The 27,088-nt window shown below is 43.3% G+C and overlaps 2 protein-coding genes across 5 annotated transcripts in view; both read left to right on the top strand.

Moving 5' to 3' along the window:
* Positions 1-24,459, top strand: part of ADAT3 (adenosine deaminase tRNA specific 3) — a 34,127-nt gene extending 9,668 nt beyond the window's left edge. For both annotated transcript variants that reach the window (XM_069072373.1, XM_069072440.1), the window contains one exon: positions 22,025-24,459. In XM_069072373.1, coding sequence (XP_068928474.1) covers positions 22,061-23,140 — 1,080 coding nt within the window. In that variant the 5' untranslated portion in view covers positions 22,025-22,060 and the 3' untranslated portion in view covers positions 23,141-24,459. The remainder of the gene's footprint in view (positions 1-22,024) is intronic.
* Positions 1-27,088, top strand: part of SCAMP4 (secretory carrier membrane protein 4) — a 110,127-nt gene that overhangs the window by 9,688 nt on the left and 73,351 nt on the right. The window lies entirely within an intron of this gene.

Here is a 27,088-nt window from a genome sequence, read left to right on the forward strand (position 1 = left end):
AGGTTTTACCCAACCAGGTGTGAAGGAGCTGAGAACACAACATCCTGCAGCTCCTTCTTCAGTGTCTTAGATGAGAACAAAGGGGGTTCAGTGTATGCTGGGACTGCCTGGGCCCTTAAAAGGCTGTGGCAAAGAGACTGTCTTTGGGCCTCAGTAAGGAGAGTGAATAATAATAATAGCATTTCTATGACACTTCAAGGTCTGCTGCTAGACAGGTAGGTGGCATGGTGAATGGAGCGCTGGACCTAGTGTCAGGAAGACCAGAGTTCAGATGTGGCCCAGATAGTTCCTAGCTGGATGACCCTGGGCAGGTCACTTAACCCTCTTTGCCTCAGTTTCCTCATCTGTAAAGTGAGCTGGAGGAGGAAATGGCAAACCACTGCAGTATCTTTGTCAAGAAAACCCCAGTGGGGTCATGAAGACTTGTGGCTGAGATGGCTAAACGACAAGAACAAAGGTCTGCAAAGCAATTTACATACTTAGTGTTTTCTTGAGTCGAGTGAATTTATGTTTGATGTGAGGAAACACTGATATAAGGAGGAAGAGTGCTAGTGAGAAGGAGGCAGGAGTACTATAATGGCCTTTATAAAATGTTCAAAGGCTTCCAGAATGCTGTGCATTTGTTATCCCTGGGAGGCAGGGGCTGTTCTCCTCCCTATTTTACAGGTGAGGAAATTGAGGCAGACCGTAGTTATTGACTTTGCCAGGATCACACAGGTCAGAAGTGTCTGAGGCAGGACCTAGCTGCTTATGCAGAACTTATCCATCACTGTGCATCTGAAAGGATGCAGGAAAAAATAATGGCAGCACTCTGGCTGTGCACTAGGGACATGTACAGTGAAATAATTCCTGTTCACATGGAGTTTAAATTCTAATGAGAGACAACAGATACATTCAAATCTAATACAGAGAGTTTGGAGTAGAAGCCACTGCCTCTAGGAGTTGGGCCTTGATTGTTACATCAAATGCAGAGGTGAGGAGGGAGTGCATTCCAGGCCCAGGGAACAGCGGGTGCAAAGACATGGAGGAGGGAGATTGAGTGTTGTGTGTGAGAAACAGAGGAAAGGCCAGTTTGGCCAGATCCCAGAGTACGTAAAGCAGTGTCAGCGATGCTGGCAGGATAGGTTTGGGGCCATGTTGTGAAGGGCTCCGAAAGCTAAATACAGGAATTTGGACACATGGCTAAGTAGCCTTCCTAGAACTCTTTTTAAAAAGAGATTTTTATTGGTATCTCATTTGCATTGCCTCCATTTCCATCTGTATCTCTCCCTCTACCCCCCTCCCATAGAGCTACCCCTTTATAACAAAGAACTTTTTGATTTGTTTTGGTTTGGGTTTTTGGAGGCAATCAGTTAAGTGAGTTGCCCAGGGTCACGTAGCTGGTAAGTGTCAGTTGTCTGAGGCTGGATTTGAATTCAGGTCCTCTGGACTCCAGGGCCCAGGCACAAAGAACTTTTTAAAAAGAAGGAAAAAAATCAGTGAAACTAATGGTTGTAACAATAATGTCTTATTTTTATCTTTAAAAATTTTTAAATTACTGTCTTTTCTTTTTGCATCACCTTACAAAATTTCTCTTCCCTCTTCTAGACAGCAATCCCTTATAACAGAATAAGAAAGAGAAAAAGGCTCCTCAAAATGAACTCATTAACTGACTGACAATATATACAGCATTCTGCTCCCATAGTCTCCCACCTCTCCAGTGAAGGGATTGAGGCACATTTTCTCATCTCCTTTGGGGCCAAGCTTGGTTATCATCATTGGGTAGGGTTCAGTTTAGAATTTTTGGTTCTTTCCATTTACACTGTAATCATTATATGTAGAAGTCTCTTCAGCCTTCCCTGTTTTCTTCATGTTCATTATTTCTCTTGATGCAGTAATGTGCCGTTATAATAAAGACATGTTGAGCCATTCCCCAGCTGATGGGCGTCTGCTTTGTTGCCACTCCTTTGCTACCACAAAAAGCACCCTTTACATATTCTGGTAGATATGGAATCTTTTTTTTTTTTCTCTCAGCATTTGCCTAGCAGCAGGATCCCTGGGTTTGGACATTTTAGTCTCTTAGAATGATTCCAAAGGAAAGGCCTAATCACTGACCCCAGGCTGGTGTTGTGGGAGCCGTCATAGTGGCTTTCCTGGATTTAGATTCATCTTCACCGGCTCAGCTGTTGAAATACAGCTTCCCTCATTCATTCCCATGTTGGGACCAGAGGCAGGGTGGGGCTTGCTTGTGTTCCAGCAGATCCAAAGAGGCTAAGGGTTAAGGTGGCCGAGTGCATAAAAGAATCTTGGCATGGCCCTTTCATTTTTGCTAGAGCACTAAGAAAGACTCCATCTGGAGTGGAATAAATAATGCACCTCCCTTGGAGACTTAGGTCTGCCTAACAAGCTCATATTGGGGGTGGGGCAGCGTCTAAAGGCAGGTTGGTCAGAATTGGCCCTTTGGTAACGGGGAAAGGACTTGGTGAAGGGCACCTGTTTATCTGATTGATAATGTCTCTCATTTTCACAGCTGTGTCAGTAAGGAGGAGTCTGGGGCAGTTGTAGACCCTGAGCAGAGCTGTTTCCCCCTGGGTACACTGAGGAAGACTCTTTAGAACAAGACTTCTTCACCATTTTTATGCCCTGGACCATTTTTGACAGCTAGGCTGGTGAAACAGGCAGGTCCCTTCTCAAGAGGATGTTTCTAAGTAATTGAAGGAAGTGCTAAATTTCAGTGAGATGTTAGTTAAAAGAGATATATTTTTCCCCCACCCGTGTTTATAGCTCTCCCCTGAAATCTGTCTGTCAGCTCGTGGTTTAAGTGCTAAGGAGCTGCTTACTAAGTCTTCTTCATGTACCATTTTTCTCCAGAGGGGCTTTGATGAAATATGTTCTAGTGGGAACGTTTCTGAGTCACTGAGGGCAGGGCCTTCTGTGTTTAGGGGCCTGAGGGCACTTGCTCAGTTCACTGTTGGCCAGAGTATAGTTAAAGCACATGGAAGAGGGGAATTGAAAGTTGTTCAGCTGCACCCTGGGTTCCTGGAACCCCCCCCCCCCCTTTACCATTGGAGACTTGTTAATGTCTTAGTTTGTGATTTCCTTTGACTGCAGGTTCGGGTACTACAGTGCGTTCTTTTGGTTTCTGAGGCCTTCCTTTTTCTTATTCTGGCTGTTAAGGCTGTGGTCAGCAGCTGCTGCTACTCGTTAGAGGCCCTTGGTTTGCCATCCACACAGCTGGTGGGTTAGTTCTTCTTGTCATGCTGGGAGGAGACCCTGGACAAAAGCAGCACTGCCGTCTCCTTGGCATTGTTGACTGGGTCATCATCACTACAGGAGTGTTGCTTCTAGACTCATCTTTAAGCCGTCTAAATTATTGACAGAACCCTTGTCCTTATTTTGATTCTAATCATTATTTTTCCCTAATAATTTTTCTGCGATAAACTATTGGAATCATATCAAGCAATTCCACTCAGTTTCCAGCAAAGTCCTGACCTTACTTTGGCCTGTATGCCTCCTTTAGGGGTAGTACAGTCCATAAAAGTTCTTTCATATCTGCCCATGTGGAATTTCATCAGTGGTTAATTTAATAGTACAGCTCCTTAAAGGTGGTTAATTCAGTTTTCCAAGCTCTTCATTTAGAGGAATCCTTAGGTTATGAAGGTCATCTAGACAGGGCATGGATGACAGCCAGATTTCCATCAGTGCTTGGGAGTGGTTGGAGAGGGCCAGGTGTCAGTGGTTGTAAGGTCTGGAATTCCCCTGGCTGGGAAACACTGTACCTCCCCTATAGTTGTGGGGTATTCTTTTGATACCAAAGGAAGAGGCCCTGGGGTCCAGATTGATTATAGGTAGTAGTTTAATCAGTCATTACTTACAGAACAAGGGCAATCTGGGACAGCTGCCAGACAGTTCAGTGGATCAAAGAACCCCCAGAATCCCTGTGGTAATTATAGAAAACAGACAAAGGGAGGAGGAGCTAGAGAATTGTGGATATTTTTGGTTTTCTGCTTGGTAATGAACTTGGGCGTTAAACTAGTGTTATGCCTAAGCATAAGCTTGTATTGATCATGTGCCATTCACGATATTCTTTTATGGCTTTCATAGGTCATAGTATATTAAGTTATGACTCAGTATATTCAGTATCTAAGTTACAGTTATTAACAGGTCACTATTTTCAGGCTTCCACCTTTTCACAGAGCCTAAAATTTTATGGCTTTTCACTTATTACTGTATTTTACGACTAGTCCTCAGTTGAGACTGCGCAGCGGTGATTTGGTGACCGGGTCATTGTCCAGAAGGAGGATGAGAAGGGAAGAGCAGTAGAAGGGGGCCAGGCGGTCATTAGGAGCCTGTGGGCCAGGATGCGGCGCCCTGTGAGAATCCTGAAAGGTATCCCAGGCTTGGCTAGTAGAGAGTAAAAAGAAGGACAGATCTGCCCAGGACTGTTCAGGAGGCTGGCCTTGGGACTTCTTGTAACAATGAGTGAGCTCCTTTGTCTGGACAGGCTTGCCCCCTTGTCCAGTTCATGGCAAACTCTGAAATAATTCATATATATATTAAACAAGCCATCAGTGAACCAAGAGGCATTTGTCAGATGCCTTCTGTGTGTCAGGTTCTGTGCTAGGAGCTAGCAGACTAATCTGGGGAGACACGTGTACAAAGTGTTTATAGGTATATAGAAAAGAGATACACCATCATGGGGAGAGGGGAAGGAAGTGGTATGTTTGGGGCTGGGGAGAATGTGGGGTCAGGAGAGACATAATGAAGAAGGTAGAACTTGAGTTGAGCCTCAAAGGAAATTTGAGATTCTGAGAGATGGAATTGAGGAGAAAGAGCATTCCAGGCACAGGGGAGAGCCAGGGAAAAGGTATGGGAAGAGGTAGGATTGTGTGTGTGTGTGCGTGTGTGTGTGTGTGTGTGTGAGGTTGTGTTTATATTTGGTCTTAGAGGTAATAGGGGTTCACTGGGGTTTATTCAGTAGGGGTGTTGTATTTTAGGGGAGTTACTTTATGGTTGTGTAGAGGGTGGATTGGATTGGGACAGAGACCTGAGGCAGGGACACCAAATGGGTTGATGGAGGAGCCCAGGCAGGATGTGATGATGGATAAATGGCCTGAACGAGGGTGGTGGCTGTGTTGGTGAAGGTAAAGGGCCAGATACAAGGGGTGTTGTAGATGTAGAAATGACAGCTGACTGGATGTGTGGGTTGAGAAGGAGTTGAGGGTAACCCCCAGCTTGTGAACCTGGATGATGGGAAGGGTGACAGGACAGAAATAGGCAATTCCATTAAAGGGTAGATTGTGGGGAAAGATGTGGAGGACTGGCTTGAATATGGTGAGTTTAAGTTGACCACAAGATGTCTAGTTTAACTGAAGCCAAGGATGAGACTGGTAGTCATCAATAGAGGGGAATTACTGGGGTCACCAAGAGAATGGAGAGGAGAGAAGAGGCCTTGGCACCTCCCATATTAGGGCTCTAGAGGGATAAAGAGCCAGTAAATGATACTGACAAAGAGCTATCAGACAGGCTGGCAGAGAACCAACAGGGAGTGAGCAGGGTCCCAGAAAACCCAGCGCAGAGAGAATGTCCAGAAGGAGGAGGCGATCAGCGGGGCCCAGGCTGCCGAGACAACTGAGGAAAGGCCTTTAGATCATACAGTAAGAGAGCATGGGTAACTTTGGAGAGGGTGGTCTCATTGGAGCGATGAGGTCAAAAGCCAGGCAGACAGCCTAGGGGAAAGACACTGGTTGCTTCTTTTGTGCTGATTGGGAACCCTGGGTAGTGCTGGGGTTGGTGGGCTTCCCGGGGCAGCTGGGAATTGTAGGATCTACGGTGACACAGCCTCGCCCTGGGCAAAGTGAAGAGACAAAGCTAAAACAGTAGCAGCACATTTAACGTTTGCCCATTGGTGATTAGATTCAGGGTCACATGGCCCAGGTCAGGTCTCCATCTGATTCTTTTTTTTTTTTTTTTGAGGCAGTCAGGGTTAAGTGACTTGCTCAGGGTCATGCAGCTAGTGTCTGAGGCCAGATTTGAATTCAGATCTTCCTGACTCCAGGGTCAGTGCTCTATCTGGCTGTGCCCACCTGGCTGTGCCCCATCCAGTTCTTTCTTTTTTTTTTTCAAATATATAAATTATATATGTGAAATAATGCAAAACATTTCCATATTCACCAAATTCCCCCCAGAAGAAAAAAATAGTTAGAAAATTATACTTCACTTTGCATTCAGAGCTCATCAGTTTTCTTTCTTGCTGTAGGTCCCTCATCCAATTCTTTTTTTTTTTTTAAAGCAGTTGGGGTTAAATAACTTGCTCAAGGTTACATGGCCCATTATTTCTGTGGGTGCCAAATATCTGAGGCCAGAACCAATCCCGGGTCTCCCGACGCCGGGGCCGGCGCTCTTACTGCGCCACCTGGCCACCCCTCCTCATCCAATTCTTAAGGGAAAAATAAAAGTTCTTATAACAGAGTCTTAGCATTGCCCTATCTCCTTTGCTCACAGACATGCCTGGTCATTTCTCCAAAGGATCATGGGCAGTATGGAGTGGCTGAAATTGTCACCTTCATAGACTCTAGACTTACCAGCTAGGAGGGACCTCAGAGGGTCTCATGACCAACCCCTTCATTTTACAGATTGGGAAACAGGCTGAGAGAGGTTAAATGACTTGCTTAGGATCACACGGCTGGTAATTGTCAGGGGCCGGATGCTAGCCCAGGACTCTGTCTCCTTTACTACCTGGCTGTCCTAGCCCCAGATATAGTATGGGGCATAACACAACAGCTAGGACTTAGCCTCGTAACATAGACAGTCACCGAAACCTAACAGACGCCTCTACGTGGGTTTACCGCGTGGATTGTTGGTCGTTCATGTGCTGTGAGCATCTTGAGCAGCTAGCCCAGTGGGCTCAGCTCTGAAGCCTGTCTCAGAATCTCCTAGATCCTTTTGTTGGCACCTGGGGCTAAGAGGGAACTGATCCTGGGGAAGCCATATTTCCTGTCAGAGTTGATTTGAGTCGTGTCACCACAAGTAGTGATACATGTACACCTAAGGCCTAGTTGTTTTTTTTTTAATTTTTAAATTTTTTTGCTTTTTGGAGGGGAGAAGGCAGGGCAGTTGGGGTTAAGTGACTTGCCCAAGGTCACATGGCTAGTAAGGGTTAAGTGTCTGAGGCTGGATTTGAACTCAGGTTCTCCTGACTCCAGGGCCGGTAGCCACCCCATTAAGAGGGAGTTTCTTTTTTTTGCTTTTTGGAGGGCAATTGGGGTTAAATGACTTGTCTAGGGTCACACGGCTAGTTTTTGTGTTAAGTGGCTGAGGTCGGATTTGAACTCAGGTCCTCCTGACTCCAGGGCTGGTGCTCTATTCACTGCACCACCTAGCTGCTCCAAATAATTTCAATACTAATGATATTTTCCCCTCTGAAATATTAAATATGAAATTATGCATGCAAGAAAAGTATGGACATGGCTGTTTTTCCATTGGAAAACAAGCTTTTCCTCCTAGATTTTCCCAGTTCTTCTGTACTTAGAGGGTATGCCAGTTGTTTCCCTCTCCTTACCTTTAGGTAAGTATTGGGTTTTATTTTTTTATTTTGATTCCTCACACATTCAGAGACCACATTACTACTTGTCCATGTAAATACATTTACGTTTCTAAGATAGCAGTAGCAGCTGGTTTTGTAACAAGAGTCAAGGATAGCATAGAGCCAGCGGCTGGTACCCATGAAATGGAACTAGACCCAGTGGGAGAAGAAGGCCTGCTGCAGGATGTCGAGCCTGTCCTTTGTAAAGGCTACCTGGGAGAATATGGACTCTGAAGAACGGCCTAGGATGAGGTGGGCGTGGCTTGGTTTGTGGTGATGGAGGGAATACCCCCATGGGTGAGATCACCATGGAACTATAATTAATGGGAGTAATGGTTCCTTGCCTTTGTAAGGCATTGACTTTAGCTTTTAGACTTTGTATCTCTTTTGCTATTCCAACATCAGTTGAGTAAAAAGGGAGGTGGAACATCACTTTTGAGAAGTGATGTTCACCCATAGTTTGGTTAAAATGTTGTCCCTGAGAAGCCATTATCATATTATGGTGCTTAATGAAATGTTAGTACAGTGACACTTTACTTATGCGGGGTTACTTATTTGGGAATTTTAGCTGTTCATAATGGTGAGAACTAAAAAATAAAAGGAGAAAAAAAGTCAGCGACCACAAAGACTCATGTGTATCATTCATAGAAAAGCCCTTAAGCTGCTCAGCCTCCTGAGAGCTTACTTGCTCCGCTTTACACACAGTTCTAAAAAGCTTGGTTGTCTGGCTTCTCAGCCCTGCAGAGATTAAAATTTAATGCGACTCAGCAAACATTTATTGAAGCCCTGTCAGATCTAAAGAGAATTCTGTAAATCGAGGTAAAGTCCCTGCCTTCATGAAGCTTATGTTAACAGCGCATTAGACAAGGGAGAAGATAGTTGTCCAAGCAGGCTAACTGGGAAGGAGGCAAAAAAGTGAAGAAAAATTGACGCAAGTAAAAAACCACAACGGTCTGGGTCTCTTTGGGGTTTGAGCAGGCAGCCACAAACACTTCACTAGCCCCTATTGATACCATTGTATTATAGCATAACATCATAATGTTATCCAGAGAGAAAGAAGAAACCTTATAATTACTCTGAAAGAAAGCAAAAAAAAAAAAGGTTTCATATATTTTGGAGAAATGTTGATTTTAAGTGGTTAAAATGAAAACTGTCCCTTTTAAAAGTGCAAATTGGGGCGGCTAGGTGGCACAGTGAGTCAGGACTGTCCCTGGAGTCAGGAGGACCTGAGTTCAAATTCAGCCTCAGACATTTAACACTTACTAGCCATGTGACCATGGGCAAGTCACTTAACCCCCATTGCCCTGCCCTCCCCCCTCCAGAAAGAAAACAAGCAAAAAAAGTGTAAGCTTTTGTTTTTCTGGAAAATTGACTTACGTAGGATACCTCATTCCCCAATAATTGTATAAAGTGTTGTACTTCTTTTAAGAAGTCGTAATAATTCTGTGCCTTGTTCTTATACCAACCCCAGTGATGCTACTCGTTAAATTAATATAAAAGGCTTTGCCTTGTTCCAATATTACAAACATTTTAATATGCGCTTATGTAACATAAAAGTGATTATAATAAGTATACTGTATATTTTCACCAATTACTGTATTTTGAAAAACTTTGTTCTTTCTATTATCTGTGTGTGGAACAAATAAACCTTCCCTAAAGGAAAAAAAAGTGATATTCACACCTAGGGGTAAGAACAGAAATAATGATTTAAATGTAGAAACCCTGAATGTGCTGTGCTTTCAACACATGTACTTGGGGAGCTGTGAATTTCAGTAATTATAATCTTTCCTTCTATCCAGTGTTAAATATAGCGCCTTAGTCTAAAAACAGTTGATCCACTCTACAAGGCTGATTATTGTCATTCCAGTAAATGAATATTGGCCTGGAATGTTTCCAGGCCCTCACAGACTAATTGGGATATGGGAAGGAAGCCTACAGCTGAAAAGGATGTGTCCATGAATCAGTCCATTCCAGTCATTTGTCACCAAGCCCAACAACTGAGGACTTACCAGCCTGATCCTGGCAGCTAGGGAGTTAATCAATTTATGAAAAGATAACTTCTAAACATGCTTTGGGGACAAAATGATGAAACCAGGACCATTTAACTTGGACAAGAAAAGGCTGGGACATGTGATTGCAACCCTCAGGTTTCTGAAGGACTTTTCTTCTGGGCCTTACAGCAGTGGGGTTGCAGAGAGGCAGATGTCAGCTCAGTATAAGAAATTCTAACTTATAATTAGAGCTTTACATAAAGGAAATGGAGTCTCTGTCACAAGGAGCCTTCAAACCTGTGCCCAGAAACACCAGAGGCAGCAGCATCTAGCTCCACTCCCTTGAGAAAGGATGCCCATTTGTTAGGGTTTGGGGTTTTTTTTTGCACTTTTTTTGGAGGGGCAGTTGGGGTTAAGTGACTTGCTCAGGGTCACACAGCTAGTAAGTGTTACATGTCTGAGGCCGGATTTGAACTCAGGTTCTCCTGACTCCAGGGCTGGTGCTCTATTCACTGCGCCACCTAGCTGCCCCTGAGGATGCCCATTTGTGCTCCAGTGTAAAGATACAGGGCACCCGTTCCCTGGGTCCCATCTATACTGCTTATGAGTCTCCATGTCTCATCAGTGACCTGTTTCCTCTTCATGGGGCATTGCTGCATCTCAGGACCTCCCCCTGCTTGGAAGTTGACCGCTCTCTTCACACATAAGATGCAGTGAAGGAGAAACAGCCCTGAATTCAGAGTTGGAGGAGCTGAGTTTGAATCCTGCCTGTCACTGAGTAGTGCATGGCTACAAACCTGAGTTTCTTCATCTTTAAAATGGGGATATTGGAATATCTCTCCTTAACTCATAGGTTTGTGAACTTTGTAAACTTGAAATTGTGAATCATGATGAATGCAGGAGATCAGAATGGGAACTAAGAACAGGCAGCTGCTTAAAAAATATGCTTTTTTTTTGGAATCCTGTATCAGCCTTCAGGCCATTCCACCAACAGATTTCTGTCTCAGTGGTGGGGTTTTTTCTTTTCTTCCAGAATTTATTTATTTTTAGTTTTCAGCATTCGTTTCCACAAGATTTTCTCCCCATCTCTCCCCTACCCCCCCACCCCAGGATGGTAAGCACACTGATTACCCCTTCCCCAGTCTGTCTTCTCTTCTATCCCCACATCCCTCCCCTTCCCCCTTACTTTCTTATAGGACAGGATGGATTTCTATGCCCCATTGCCTGCTACAGGCAATTAAAAGAAATACTTTCTAATAAGATTTTAATCCACGTGCATATTTTTGGTGCTAGAAACCTCCGCTCTCCACGAGACTTTGGAATGTATTTTATACTGTCATGTAGCATGTGTTAGGGCAGAGATCTGCTGTCTTGGAAAGAGCCCTCCATGTGAGAAAACTTCAGACTTTTGCCAGTGGCTGTGTGACCATAAAACAGTCCGTCACCTCCAATCTGTTTCTTTATCTGGAAAATGGAGGTAATAATTGGCACTGTCTACCTCATAGGGTTCTTGGTGAGGAAAGCCTTTTGTAAGCCTGCAGAGAGCTCCGGGGTGTGAGCTGTTGTTATTGTCTCAGGGCCGGCTTAAAGGCCCCCAGTGAGAGGGCAGCTCCCCCAGGACCGACCCCTTGGGAAAGTTACAGACCTTGGTTTTTCCTGTCTAGTGTTTCCCATTCTCACTGATTATTTCACCCATCAAACATGTATCAAATTATCTGGATGCAGAGAACTGTGAATGCCAGGAGAAATAAAGAAAGAAACTCCTGGACCCAGAATCTGCCAGCTGAGACCCAAACACAGATCAGTGATAACAGTATAACACTTCCTAGCTGCATGACCCTGGGCAAGTCACTTCCCCTGTTTGCCTCAGTTTCCTCCTCTGAACAAACACAACCACAACATGATGATGAATGAATACATCAGAGAGGAGCGGAATGAGGTGCTGAGTGAGGTTCCCTTGTCATAGGCCTGATGCCCCCAGTGCAGTGCAGTGTGGCACTGTGGGAGAAGGGCTTGGGTTTGAGTCCTGTCCCAGCCCAGCCTGGGCACCCTCATTCATTTCACTTCCTCTCTCCTGGCCTCTGCTCCCTCTTTTGAACTGGACCCAACAGCTTCTGGGCTCTCTTCCAGCTCTACCCCTGAGATGGGGGGCGGGGGGGTGATCCCTCAGTCTAGAGCAGGGCTTCTCCCTATTTGTGTCCCGGAGCCCTTCTCAGAATAATCATTATAACCGCTGGCATTGACAGAGCACTTTGAGGGTTTGCAGAGTACTGTGCAACAATGATCTCCTTTGGTCCTCACAACAAGGCTGGGAGGGGAGGCACTTACTGGGGCAGGCAGAGGTGAAGGGACTTGCCCAGGGTCACACAACTAGAGCATGTCCGAGGCTGCATTTTATCTCAGTTCTTTCCGTCTCCAGGCCCAGGGCTTTGTGCACTATGGCACCACCTAGACGCATAAAATAATGCTTTTTAATGCATAAAATAGAACATATGGGATTACAAAGGCAATCAGCCATACTGAAATAATTAACTGACATTTAAAAACAAACCCAAGTCCTCAGACTCCAGATTAAGAACCATTGGTTTGTAGGGAGTCCTTTTCCAGTGTAGACTGCACCGGTCATCCTCCATACAGTGTCAGACACCTCGCGGGTCTCTCCCTACCTCATGCTTCCTTTGATGTTTCTGGCTAGAAAGTGATCCAACAAAGGTACTCCTGTCGCATCTTTCAGAAAACCTCACATTGATTTTAAAACATGTCCAGGAGACACCTTGTTGTGGGAGCGCTTCAGAGCAGCACTTTGCCCGACCAAACCAAGTGTTCTTGATGGTTAGCAGGTAATGAGCACCTGTCAGATACACACCTGGAAAGAAGCGCTCATTGTTGAAGACTGTTGAAGATAGAGAGAGGATCTGGGAGACCCTGAAGTTGGCCGTCCTGGGAGAGCATCAACGGCTCCAGCTGCAGAAGACACTCCAAGCTATAGGGTTTTGTCAGTGCTGAGTTCTGTTTATCTTCAGCTGTGCTGAGACAAAGGGAAGCTCAGCCCTGGAGTTATTTTTGTCATGGGCCTGCCATGGCTGGCTGCCCTGCTCTGCAGGGGCCAGAAAGGTGTTTTGTATGTGTGTTTTTAACCAGCGCTCTAAAGTTTTGGCCCCAGAGGATTTCTTCATTGATTGCAATATCACTAAACATCTAGGGTTGCTTATCAGACAGGGCTGACTCTGACCTGGTTAGAAAGACCAGGGGCGTAACAGCGTGATTCTAGTCCTGGCTTTGCCCTCAGCTCTGTGACCCTGGACAAATCTCTTTGTTTCCCTGGGCCTCATTTTCCTCATCAGTAAATTGAGGGAGTGGGACCACATCAGAGATTCCTAGCCTTTGGGGGGTCATGGACCCCTTTGGCAAGTCTGGTGAAGCCAGTGGACCTCTTCTCAGGAGAGGTTTTAAATACATAAAATGACAAAAGAAATGAGTTGTTAGTTTCTGGGTGGTGCAGTGGAGAAAGCTTTGGGTCTGGTGGCAGAAAGAGCTAAGTTCAGATCTAGTCTCAGAGACTTAATTAGGTGTATGACCTTGGGCAAGTCATTTAACCTTTGGAATGATAATAGCACCTAACATTTAGGATTGTTGTGAGGATCGAATGAGATGTTTGTAAAGTGCTTTACACAGCGCCTGCCATGTATGTACGCTTATTTCCTTCCTTCTTACATTTAAATGGTTATTAAAAAATTTTACAGAACAAACTCAGGTTAAGAACTCTTTCCCCACCCCCACTGTGTGGTCTTAGAAGTCCCTTCCATCGCCAGTATCTTTCTCATTTTCATTTTATTTTGGGTGTGACAGTTTGTGATCCTCAGTTAGGGAGGGGTTACTTTGGGCTGAGATAATTTAGGCTGGTTTTGCACCCATGTTGCTGCTGTTTATTAAAATCAGCTCCAGAATCAGTTCTGTGGCAATGGGCTTCATTATGTATGAAAGTAACACTTTCCCTTGCCGTGCCTCATCTCCTGATAGCGTCAGCCACTCGTTTGAGTCATGTTCAAGCTTAAAATGCTTCGCAAATCAGACTTGGAGGAGTTGGGTGGGAATGAGGGAGCACCAACAGTAAATCTGTCTTTCTCTCTGTCCTCTGAGATGGTCTTTGTGTTCACTTGGGAGGTGGGGGGGGGACACTGAGGACTTTCTACATTCCTGGCATGAAGCCAGCTGACAAGAGTGACATCATGCTGGGCCGTCATCCTGGGGCTCCTGAAGTTGTTCCCATGCTGTTTGGGGTCTCACCTATTGTTCTGATGCAAGCAGGACCATAACTTTTAATTCATAGGTTGGTTCATGTGGGGCAGAGTGAAAAGAACTCTGGGTTTGGAGTTCAAGGCCTCAGTTTAATTTCCAATTCTGTTCCCTATCATTGGTGTGACTTAGTCTTGCACTCTCTGGGGCACAGTTTTCTCCTCTGTAGTATGAGGGGGTTGGACTCGGAGGCCTCTGAACAGCTCCCTTCAACTCTAAATCCTATGATCCGAGAAACTTGCTTTGTGACTTTGGGTCAGACGTCTTTGCTTCAGGCTCCTCATCGTCTGACGTGGAAGATAACCCCAAAGCCTGCCTACCTACCTGAGGGGTGGTTGTGGGAAAGCCACACGGTAAATCGAAGTCATAGTATCACTAACTGCCCTGGCAACCTGGGCCCCACTTAGCCACGGCTTACCTTCTGTCTGCAAGCCTGCTCTTGAGAAATTGGCGTCTCTTTTCCCATAGAAACAATGACAGGTTCTCAGGCTGCCTACTGCTTACTAACTGCACAATAAACTCAAACCATCATTTACAACAGTATCACAAATTCATTTTTGTGCCACTTTAAAGTTTACAAAGTATGCATTTGGTCTGGTGACTGGCTAATTTTGAGATGGTCGGAGTGTCTTGGCCAGCATTTAAGATATGTCTGCTTTATTAAGGAAATCCTGGAATGCTCAAGGGATGAGTTGGTAAGTAGGTGCTTTTAAGGCTATAAGATCTTTTGTTTCTCTGTTACTTTCATTTCCAGATATATCTCTTCCCCCTTTACTCCCATCCTTGTAACAATAAAAAAGGAGGGAAAGAAAGCAGTTCAGTACATCAGCTGAGTCTGACCAGGTATATGTGGTGTCCCTACCCTTGATTCCTCACGTCTACAAAGAAGGAAGTGAGGTAACCCCAGCTGGTTTCTTCTTGTAACTGCTTAGCCCCTCCAGTATTATTTCCCACAACTTTCTAATAGGCGCCCTTCATTCTGCTCAGACCAGAGAAAATCACGGTCTTATAAATTAACTGTTCTCATTCTCACCTTTGGTTATGTTCCTTAGCCCTCCTTCAAGGCCTAGCTTAAGAATCTAGACACCTGGGTTTATATTTGGACCTTGATGCTCTTCAGTTCAGTGACTGGGGTAAGGGAAGGCCATTTTGCCTCTTCATGTGGCTTCATCCCCTGAAAAAGTGGCATGGTCACAGATTATTATGTTTTTGGTAAACCTTAAAATGGCATATAATTATAAGATGCTCCCACGGCCCTTCCATATAGCTTTCCCTCTCCTCTGAATTTCTAATACACAGTTTAACCCTTCATGATATTTTGCCTTGATATTTTTCAGGTTTTGTATGTTTGTTATGTCTCCTTTACTGACTGTAAGCCCTTAGAGGACAGGATTGGGTCTTATACCTTGATACTTAGTATAGTGTTAAGACATACTAAGCACTTGCTAAATGCATGTTGATTAGTTGATAATATTAAAGATGATTTTAAATTGTGTTGTGAGTCTCCTGCAGAAATTTTTTAAACTTGTAATTGCAACATTAAGTGTTCAGTCTGGGTTGTGTGCGGGACAATTCCAGGCCCTAGGGATGAAAAAATTATAGTTCCTGCTTTCATTGAAATTACACAATAATTACAAATTATTATCTAATGGGAGAGTCAGATTCATAGACAAATAAGTATTCAAGTAGAATGTGACATAAGGGGAAGGGGGAGATCACTTTTACCTAGAAGGGATCAAGGAAGGCAACATTGAGGTGTGGAAGTCAAGGTGTGGCATGAGTGACTCCCTCTTGAATTTTTAATAGAGGCACCCAAGCACTTTGAGAATATAAGCAGCTTGTTCTTGTCAATTCTGATGACCAGATATTGGTCAGGACAGATTGATGTGCTTGTTGAAAACCCCTTACTGGATATAAAATAGCCAGACATACTTACCATAAGTGGCTTACCAAATGTATGTGAACCATCTATAGGCCTATTGTAAGAAGTATGTCAGCACAGTGGCATAAATATCCTTGGGTACTGATTGGATGGTCATTATATAATCCTTAAGCGGATTGGTTAGAGTCACTAACCATAAAACCAAGCTGTGTGGAACCTAGATCGCACTCCTGATTAAGAGAAACAGACCAGATATAGTACTGACCAAGGTTTCTACCTCAACCATAGTGTGTCCATGCTCTACCTTAGTAAAAGCCTAAAAAGCCGATTGAGAAAGCCCAGGGGGAGGCCCAAGGACACTGTCTTAGAGGCAGAGCCTCACAGACTGGACCAGTCAGACTCTGGCCCCAGCCTTCACTGCTCACAGCCCTAGACCCGACAGCCTAAAACTGAGTCCAGATCACTGACCTCGTCATGTGCTGTGGGGTAAAGAAGAGGAGGGGCTTGTAAGGTTGTCCCTCCAAAACCCCCACCTGACTGGCAATCCCCAGCCTTGGGGCGATTAAGTGCTTTCTGTTGTGGTGTAAGATCCCAAGAAAAGGCTTTTTTCCCTTCTCTCCTCATAGAGTGACTTATTTTGGTATGTAGAGGTTTTAACTTGAAATAAATAGTGCATTGCTTCTCTGTACAAGCACTCAGTATGTAGGCTCTCCTGCTTCATGGCACCTTGGATGCCTGGACTCCAGAATAGAGGACTCTATAGCACTGGGAGCAAGTGTATTCCAGGCTTGGGGAATGAATGGCCTGGTGGGAGATCGTGATGAAATCAAAGAACTGTGAGCAGTCCAGTTTGCCTAGAACTCAGAGTGCTTGAAAGAGAGTAATGTGAAATAAAGCTGGGGAAAATGTATTGCCCGATACTTAACCTACCCTTGCATCTTACAAAGAAATGTAAGAAATGAGGGCTGGCCTTGTGTCTGTTGTTGCTTTGGAGAGAAATGAGTACTTTCTCCTGGCGAACTAAAAATAGCTAAAAAAGAAAAGAAAAGGTTGGTTATTTTTTGCAATTCACAGACTTCAAAAGGGGCCCCTTCAAAGAGTGATGCACTCTTTGAGTGGTGCACTCATGCTGACTCAAACAGTACCTATTGTGTGCTAGTGACAATGCTGACCAAGTGCTGGAGCAGATCTTTCAAGGGACCTTCTGTGTTGCTAGTCAGGTGCAGAGTTTTTAGAAACCCAGAGCAATAACCCAGCATGGGGTGGTGGAAGGAGGCTAGCTACCAGAAGCTGTGTGACTGTGGGCAGGTCATTTGCCTCTTCTGGAACTCTTCTCTGTGAAATGACAAAGTTAGACTAAATCATCTCTGGGGTCCATGCCATGTGTAAATTATATGATTTATGCTTTGACAATATCAATGATCTAAGTCATCTTTTAAAAAAGTTTTTTATTGCTGCCTTTTTTTAACATCTCAGATTTTAACAATCATTTTTTAAAATTTTGAGTTCCCAATTTTCTCCCTCCTTCCCCTTTCCTCTACTTGAGAAGGCAAGCAGTTAGATACTGATTATACATGGGAAGTCATGCCAGACCTACTTCCATATTAGCCGGCAGCATTCCCTTTGGATGTGTGTGTGTGTGTGTGTGTGTGCTTGTTCTCTCCATTTACATTGTCATGGTCATTGAGTCTATTGTTTTCTTAGTTCTTCTGTCATTTGTTATCTTTGCCACTTTGCTGGGTAGGAAGTGAAAACCTTTGGCTTTGATTGGCATTTCTCTTACTAATGACATGGTGAATTCTTTCACCAGTCATCTTAACAGGAAAAAAAATCCATAGTTTTAGCATTCTTTTCCTCTTGAAATGACTTTGTATGTATTTTGCATTTATTTGCATACATATGTATTATTATCCCCTAGTAGGAAGTAAGCTTCCTAAGGGTAGAGATTTTTCCTATTATCTTTATATCCTCAGGGCATAGTGTCTGGTATGCAGTAGGTACTTAATAAATGTAATGATGATGATCCCTTTCCCCCTTTGATAGCACTTTAAGATTTACTGGTCACTTTGCTCACAGCAGCCCTGTGTGGGAGAATATACAAAAGTTATTATCCCCGTTTACAGCTGAGGAACTTGACTAAGGTCACATAGCTAATTAGGAGGATTGGAGCTGGGATTTGAACCCAAGTCTTCACATCTGAGACTTGTGTCTAGGCCTTCTGACTCCCAGATTCTTCAGTTTTTTTCACTATGTTATCATTAGCAGAGGAATCTCAGAAGTCACTCTGTCCAACCCAAACCTGAGGAAGAATCCTCTTGATAATATACCCAACAAGGACCCGCTAACTTGCTTGAAGATGAGCCCTCCACCTCCTAGGCCATCCATTCTGTTTTTCTCTGACTCTCTTTTTTAGGATCCCCCCCCCCCCCATTGTGTTAAACCTAAATTTGCTTTTTCTGCAGATTCTACCCATTGCTCCTGCTTCTTCCCTCTGGGGCCAAAAGAATAATTTTTTAAAAATTAGAATTAGAACTTACATTTATTTCTGTGACTTTCTTTAGAAATCCTAATTATATCTCATCAAATATCTTTTTTAAAATAATATTTTATTTTTTCCAGTTACATGTAAAGATAATTAACATTAATTTTTTAAAAATTTTGAGTTCCAAATTTTCTCCCTCCTTCCCCCACCTCCTTGCTCCCTAAAACAGTAAGCAATTTGATATAGGTTACACATGAATAATTTTGTGAAACATTTCCATATTAGTCATGTTGTAAAAGAAAAAACAGACCAAAAGGGAAAAAAACACAAAAAAATAAAGCAAGTGAAAATAGTGTGTTTTGATCTGCATTCAGACTCCATCAGTTCTTTCTCTGGATGTGGATAGCACATCATGAGTCTTGGAATTGTCTTGGATCATTAAATTGCTGAGAAGAGTTAAGTCTTTCATAGTTGATCTTCGTACAATGTTGCTAGTACTATGTACAGTGTTCTGGTTCTGCTCACTTTGCTTTGCATCAGTTCGTATAAGTCTTTCCAGGTTCTTCTGAAATCCACCTGCTCATCAGTTCTTGGTTTTGTTTTGTTTTTTTAATTTATTTTTAGTTTTCACCTTTCACTTCCATAAAATTTTGTGTTCCAGCTTTTTTCCCCATCCCTCCCCTCCACCCACCCTAAGACGGTGTGCAATCTGATATAGGCCCTACATATACATTCATATTAAACATATTTTCATAGTAGTCATGTTGTAAAGAAGAATTAGAACCAATGGAAGAAACCATGAGAAAGAAGAAACCAAAAAAAGGAGAGCAATTAGTATGATTCGATCTGCATTTAGATTCCAGAGTTCTTTGTCTGAATGCAGATAGCATTTTCCATTGTGAGTTGTTTGGAGTTGTCTTAGATCCTTGCATTGCTAAATAAAGTTAAGTCTATCCAATTTAATCATCACACCCTGTGGCTGTTACTGTGTACAGTGTTCTCCTGGTGTTGCGCACTTCACTCAGCATCAGTTCATTTATGTCTTTCTAGGTTTTTCTGAAGTCCGCCTGCTCATCATTTCTTATGGAACAGTAGTATTCCATGACATTCCTAAACCATGACTTGTTCAGCCATTCCCTAGTTGATGGGCATCCTCTCAATTTCCAATTCTTGGCTACCACAAGAAGCTTCTCGTCATTTCTTATATCACAATAGTATTCCATCACAATCATGTACTACAACTTATTCAGTCATTCCCCAGTTGATGGGCAGACAGGATAATTCTAGTCTTTTTTCCACATGACAGCCTTTTAGTACTTGAAGTCAGTTATGTGCCTCTTGCATCTTCCCTTCTCCAGGCTAAAAATACCCAGTTCCTCGGCTAGGCAGTGAATAGAGTACTGGCCCTGGAGTCAGGAGGACCTGAGTTCAAATTTGGCCTCAGGCACTTAACACAAAAAACTAGCCATGTGACCTTGGGCAAGTCACTTAACCCCAATTGCCCTCCCAAAAAAGAGCAATAAAAATAAAAATACCCAATTCCTTCCTTTAACTAGTCCTCATTTGGGGTGAACTGGAGGCCCTTTATCATCCTAGTTGCTCTCCATCTTATCTGTCTGATTAAATCTGAACAGGTTTGTTTATTTTTTTAATTAAATTAATGTTTTTCAGTTAGCAAGCATTTATTTTTTCTTTCTCCCACAATTAAATAAGAAAATACCCTTATAACACATTTGTATAGTCAAGTAAAACAAATCCATGAATTGACCATATGTAAAAAAAATTATGTCTCATTCTTCATCTTGTCACCTTTCTGTTTGAAGTGGGTAACATGCTTATTTCATCATCAGTCTCCTGGAATCATGCTTGGCCAGTGCATTGATCAGAGTTAAGTCTTTTAAAGTTACTTACCTTTACCATATTATTGTGACTGTATAAAATGTTCTCCTGCTTCTTTTCACTGCAGCAGCTCATACAGACCTTCTTCGCTTTCACTGAAGCCATCTCTTTTATTATTTCTTACAGTACAGTAGTTTTCCCTTACATTAATGTATCATAATTTGTTCATCCATTCTTCATTTGACGGTAACCCCCTTAGGTATCAGTTATTTGCTGCTATTCACATTTTCGTACACTTTGGTCCCTTTCCTTTTTCTCTGATTGATGTCTTTGGAGTGTAAGCCTGGGAGTGGTGTCCCTAGGCTACAGAGTATGCACAGTTGACCAAATTGCTTTCCAGAATGGCTGGGCCAATCCACAACTCTCCTAACAATGTGCCTCTGTGTGCCTGTTTCCCCTCAGCCCTTTCATCTTTTGTCATTTTCCTCTTAATTGGGTTTGAGTATGGTTGATACTTCTAATCTACTGTGCAAGCTCTCTCTCCAACAATTTGAAAAGCCTGACTTTGTCCAAGTTGTTGAAAAAAAGTGTGAAACAGTACAGAGCCCAGTATAGCTTCCTGTGACACTCCACTAGGAACTGTCCAACTCGATATGGTCAACTAGTCTTGATTTACCTAGTTAATATGAACATTTAGCTCGAATTTCTCCTCTATTTTCCACAAGAATAATTTGAGAGACCTTGTCAAATATCAGTTTAATTCAGTAAACACTTATTAAGTGCGGTACAGTGGGGGGTATTGACAACACCAAAACACCACAGGGAGTGAACATTCTGCTGAGTTCTAAAATAGGCACAGAGGAACTGAGGGAAGAGAAAGTACTACCAAGGTGGGGAGATGCTTCGCACCTAGAAGTTCTAAGAGAAGGAGAATGTAGGTGTTCTAGATCCAGGAGGAGCAGACCTTAGACAGTTTGGGTGGAACAGAGGACACGGAGAGAGGGCCGATGAGAAATGACTAGAAATGTAGGTGAAGGCTAGACTGGGGAGGCCTTTTCCTGTATGGCTGAGTCATCTGTATTTTATCCTAGAGGCAAAAGGCAGTCAGGTAAGGTTTTTGAGCAGCATGTGGGTGATATCTGATCTGTGGATGGCAGTTAACAGTATAAATTCCAGGCACAAGTATCAGTGTTAGTGTTGTCTGCAAAGGGCCAGGTAGTCAGTTACAGAGAGAAATGTAGAGGTACATTAAGATAAATTCACAGACACTGAAGACCGCATCAGGTGGTGGGCTGTGCTTCGACTGAGGAGAGGACATTGGATTTGGGGCCAGGGAAACCAGGGTTCAAATCCTCCTCCTTCTGACACTTAGTTTTGCCATCCTGGGCAAGTCACTTAACCATTTCTTGCATTGGCTTCTTCATCTGTAAAGAAGGGGGTTGGGTCTTTAGATTCTTTGCCAGCTCTAAAACTGTGATCTGTAAAGGAAGGGCTTGGCTAGGTGACTACTAAGAGTCTGAACTGTTTAGAAAGTACTCCCTCATTTTGCACATGAAGAAACTGAGGCTCAGGGCTGGAAACTGATGATTTCAGATCATACTGAGCCTCAGTGGCAAGGTGAGGATTAGAGTGCAGGTCTTATGACTCTGATGTTGCTTACAGGTAGGTGTGATGAGAGTGGTGGCTCATCATTACCAGGGAGCAAATCCTTTACACCCCGTGAGGCCACCATGGTATTGCCATCTCCATTTTACAGATGAGGAAACTGAGACTCAGAGAGGTGAATTGACTTGCCCATGGTCCCTTATATGTAATGAGTGTCAGAGGTGGGATTTGAGCCCAGTTCTTCCTGACTTCATGTCCAGTACTCTCTCCACTTTGCGGCACTGTCTGTCCATGTAACTGTGGCCTACCTGCTGTCTCCCTCCGATTGACAGATGTTGCTCTCCTCCGATCTCTGTCTCCTACAGTCAAAGTCTTTGCGGCCTACTATCTCGGTGAAGAAGATGGACCGTGTCCTGTGCCCAGGGGAATATGGTGAAGAGAATGGCTCAGTAATGGAACACAAAACAATTCCTTGGCAGATCTTCCCAGTACTTTCAGATCAGCAGTCTCAGGGAGTTGAACTGGTCTTGGCATATGCAGTACCTATCCTAGACAAGAAAAAGACTTCTCGCTTGGTGAAGGAGATATCGGCTGTGTACCCACTAGAGGGCCAGCAGCATCTCAAAAGAGTCCGAGCATGTACAGACAAGGCCAGTCCTCACCCATTGGAAATGTTGATTTGTTTAGCAAAGCCAGGGAAAGACAAGGCAGAAGGCTTGCATACGCTTTCCGAGCTCTTGCCTGATAAACAAGTAGACTGCTGTGGCCTAGGGGAGCCATTCCTTGTTCATGTACCTGCCCATCCGCCCTTGACCAGGATGCAGTTTGAAGAAGCCAAGTTCCATTGGCCTACAGCCTTTCATGAAGACAAATATGTCACCAGTGCCCTCATGGGGCACCTTTTCTCAAAGGAAGAAAAGGTGAAGATGCAGACTTACATGAAACAAGCCATCTGGGCAGCCCAGCAAGGAGCAGAAAAGGGGATGAAGGCTATCGGGGCCGTAGTTGTTGATCCAGCAACGGATACCATTCTCGCTGTAGGCCATGATTGTAGAAGTGCCTCAAATCCCTTGCTACATGCCACAATGGTTTGCATAGACCTTGTTGCCCAAGGGCAGGGGAGGGGCACGTATAATTTTAAAGCTTATCCTGCTTGTACTGCGTCACCACTGGGGAACAGAGACCCATCAGCCTCTAAAGCTGTCCGAGCTGGGGCAGTACGAAAACTGGAGTCTGGAGATGATGGGTTGCCCTATATCTGTACTGGCTATGAGCTTTATGTCACAAGTGAGCCTTGTGTAATGTGTGCCATGGCTCTGGTACATTCCCGGATTCAGAGGGTCTTCTATGGGGTAGCCTCACCTGATGGGGCCCTGGGCACCAAATATAAGATTCACACCAGACAGGACCTCAATCATCGTTTTGAGGTGTTCAGAGGCATCTTGGAGGACCAGTGTTGTTCCTTAATCGAAGATAGCTAGGCAGAGCCAGTCTTGCAAACAGCCTTTCCTTTTTTTCTTTCCCATTTCCTTCTCTTTTTCATCATAATGCATCTCATATCCTATCCCCATCTTTCCCAGGTAGCCAAGAGACTTTCCATTTCTCTTCCCCAGAGCTAGCTATGTTTAGGTGGGCCCACATGGGCAATTCTCTCACCTCCCTCTTTTCTATGGTCTAGCACTTTGTCACTTAAGACAAAATTTCAGTGATCTTCTCATGTTACAGTTATGAATTTGTTAGGCTACTCCCTGGCAAATTTTGCCTGGAAAATGATTTGTTGCATGCCCTTCTTGTGACCATGCAAATTAAGTCTCTAGCTGTCTGAGTGACTTACCACATAGAATTTCAGACTGGGAGCCCTTGTTGGTATGTGACTGGGGTGCAGGGTGTCTAGCAGCATGATGAAGTGGGGAAACTATTTCTTTATTTTTAAATCTCTAAAATCCTGAATGTGACTTTTTATAACTGTGATTGTCTTTTTTTAAAAATTAAATTATGGAAAACAAACCTTGAATACCAAAATAAAGACAGGAGAAATAAATTTGGATCCTTGCCAGACCTTACTGGCTGTGTGAACATGGGCAGGGCATTTAAATTTGAAGACATATAGTTTTCTCATCTATAAAATGGAGATGACGGTGCTTGCACTGCCTGCCTCACAGGGCTGTTGTGGGGAGGGCACTTCGCAGACCTTCACGTGCCATGCGGGTGTGGGTCATTGTCATCAGCATGGAAGGCTGGGTACCACACAACCATACCTATATTAATTGCACTTCCTAAGTGTCTGTGATGAGAATCGTCAGTGCCGATTCTGGCTCCGCAGAGCAGTGAGTTAGACGGAGCAGCATTTCAGACTGGGGCTCCTTTGTGGAACATGGCCTGGGAAAACGCTTCAGCAGCAGCATGATAAGATGGGAGAACCATGACTTTGTCTCTTAGATCTCTTATCCCTGGTTGTGACTCCCCCAATGGAAGAGGTGACTGCTCCAAAGGAACATTGGATACTGGATTTGGAGTGAAGGGACTGGTGCCAAACACGTGGTCATGGGACCATGGCCAAGGCGCTTTGTCTCTTGGGGCCTCAGTTTCCTCATTTATGAAGATCAAAGGCTTGGACTAGTTGTGAGATCCTTTAGCTTTAAATCTTGGTGGGCACTGGTATCAGCATCAAACACTGGTAGATTCAGGGATTAGATTGCACATGTGTAGAAAGGAGAAGATTGCTGCAGAACCTAGAAATTTAACAGCTAAAGGTTGGATTCAGTTCAATAAACACTTTTTAAAAATTAAAAAAACCAAATTTTCATCAATATTGTTTGTTTTTATATCATTTTTATTTCGCACTGTATCCCTCCCAAAGCCCTCTCCCAAAGAGTTATTTCTTATAATAAAGAAGAAAAAGAGAGAAATAAAGGTGAAAAAAAAGGTGAAAAGGTTAAACCACCATAGCAAAAAAAAAATGGGGGGGGGACGGACACATTCAGTGTTTTACACCCCTGGTCCGTCATTTGTGTAAGGAAGTGGTGAAGAAACTATCTTTCCCCCATTAGAATGTAAGCTCTTTGAGGGCAGGGACTGTGTTGCTTCTTTGTATCCCCAAAGCTTGGCACAGAGTAATTGCTTGGCTATACTTTTATCTCTTTTCTCACCTTTCTTATTTGGAGCCAAGCTGGCTTTATAATTTTGCAACATTCATTTTAATTTGTTTCGCTGTTATGGTTGTGTATATTTTTTTTCTTACTTTGAATCTGTTCATGTCTTTCCATACTTTTCTGTGTTCATTTGTTGTTTTTCACAGTACTGTAAAATTCCATTATATTCATATACTACATTTTCTTTAGCCATTCACCATTAGGTGGGCCTCTGCTTTGCTTCTGATTCTTTGCTCCCACCAAAAAAAAATGCTGCTTTAAATCTTTAAATATTTTGGTGTATATGGAGCTCTTTTTTTTTTTTTTTTTTTTTGGTCGTTGACATCCTTAGGCCATATGCCTAGCAATGGAGTCTCTGGGTCAAAGGGCGTGAACGTTCTGGATAATTCCAAATTTGCTTTCCACAATGATTATACAGCTCCACAAATGATACGTTAGTGTGCCTATTTTCCATAGCACTTTCAGCACTGACAATTCCCATCACCAGACATTTATTCAGTGACTGCATATCAGACTCTGTGCAGGCATGGGGAATATAAAGACAAAAATAAAATAACCCTTTCCCTTAGGGAACTTAGATTTTACTGGGGCAATATATTATATCTACTGATTGGTAGAAGCTAAGTAAGTAAAAACATTTTGCTTTACTGACAATTGGAAGGGATCAGGAAGGGCTTTATGTAAGTGATGGCCCGTGAGCTAAGCCTTGAAGGAAGCAAAAGATTCTTGGAGGCATGGGTTGGAAATGGGTGCATTTCAGGCATGGAAGAAAGCAGTACAAAGACATGGAGGTATGAAGTAGATTATTTCATTAGGGGAACAACTGATAGGCCAGTAGTAGGTGGGGGAATTGTATTTACATCCACTTTAACATGCAAATCCAACAGCCTTTCAACTTTACAGTTGTCTTGGGGGCTAGATGTGTGCAAATGTGGCCTCAGACATAAATTAGCTGTGTGACCCTGGACAAGTCACTTAAGCTCTGTCTTAGTTTCAGCATCAACAAAATAGGAACAGTAGTCCCTCCCCCCCCACAGTTGTTGTGATCATAAAGTAAGATATTTCTAATGTGTTTTACAAACTGTAAAACTCTACATAAATATTAGTCATTATTGTTGGCCAATATTATTGCTAACTAGGTGCTATAGTCACTTTTCTCCTGCCCACTGGAGTACATATGCTGTTAACATCCTCCAAACTTTGACATTTGGAGACAAAGTTCCAGTTGCATGTCCTGCTTCCAGTTCTTGTCTTTGTTCTTCTTTTTTGGTATCTTTCACTGGATCTTGTACAATGCTGGTGCATAAGAGATGTTCAATAAATATTTGTCAGTTGATGACTGAAAAATAAGAAAGTATTAATGAGTTCTATGCATGGAAAATTAGGTTTCTAATTCTGATTTCAAATAGTAAGATAGCTTTAAGATAAACTAGAAAAACTAAATGAGGATTATCTATGTATTATAAGGTACTTGCTTTTGTCCCACCTTAGACAACACACTTGAAGTAATTGTCTTCTCCCAAAGAATTTGCCTTTCATTCTAACCACTCTGCTTCTTTTGGTAGCATCTGGTAAGGTTACAGTTTTCTCATCTGTAAAATGGGGGTAAAAATATATGACCAACTTTCTCAAAGGATTGTTGTGAGGAAGGCACTCTGCATATGGTAAAGGGATATGGAAACGGGAGATTTGTGTATCATCACATACAGTGACCCACAGGTAGTTTTGTGGTGTGACTGGACTATTGCAGACTAAGCCCCATTTAATGAAATAGAAGCACTCCTTGCTCATTTCTTTTTTCAGCTGTGTTTCCTTGTACAAGAGCCTCTGTCTCTTAGCTCCTCATGTCTCCTCTGGCTGTCGTCCATGCCTGGACTGCTTTCCCTCTTGCTCAAGTCCCCCCTTCTACAGGAAGGCTTTCCTACTCCCCCTTAACTCTAGTGCCTTCCCTGTGAGATGACCTGTCTTCATCAGTCTAAATTGTGTTTGCACGTGGTCTCCCTTCCCAGACTAGAAGCTTCCTGAGGGCAGGAATAAACCTTGGCCTTGCCTTGTATACCCAGTGCCTGTCTCACTATATAAATGTTAACTGTTACTGTCATCTTTATTATTCCTGGTGTTGCTGTTTCCTTCACCAGTGTGTTCACAGGTCTGTGCTGTTAGTGAATCCCTTCAGTGAATGTAGTACATGATGAAATCCTGTCATTGAATGAAGTTGATTGTATAACATCAGTGGATCCATGATCTCACCAGGATGGCCACTTTGTGTGATTCTTG

This window comes from Petaurus breviceps, unplaced genomic scaffold (assembly GCF_028583685.1).
Source record: "Petaurus breviceps papuanus isolate PSGF00001 unplaced genomic scaffold, PetGlider_PUasm1.0 108, whole genome shotgun sequence".
Lineage (NCBI taxonomy): Eukaryota > Metazoa > Chordata > Mammalia > Diprotodontia > Petauridae > Petaurus > Petaurus breviceps.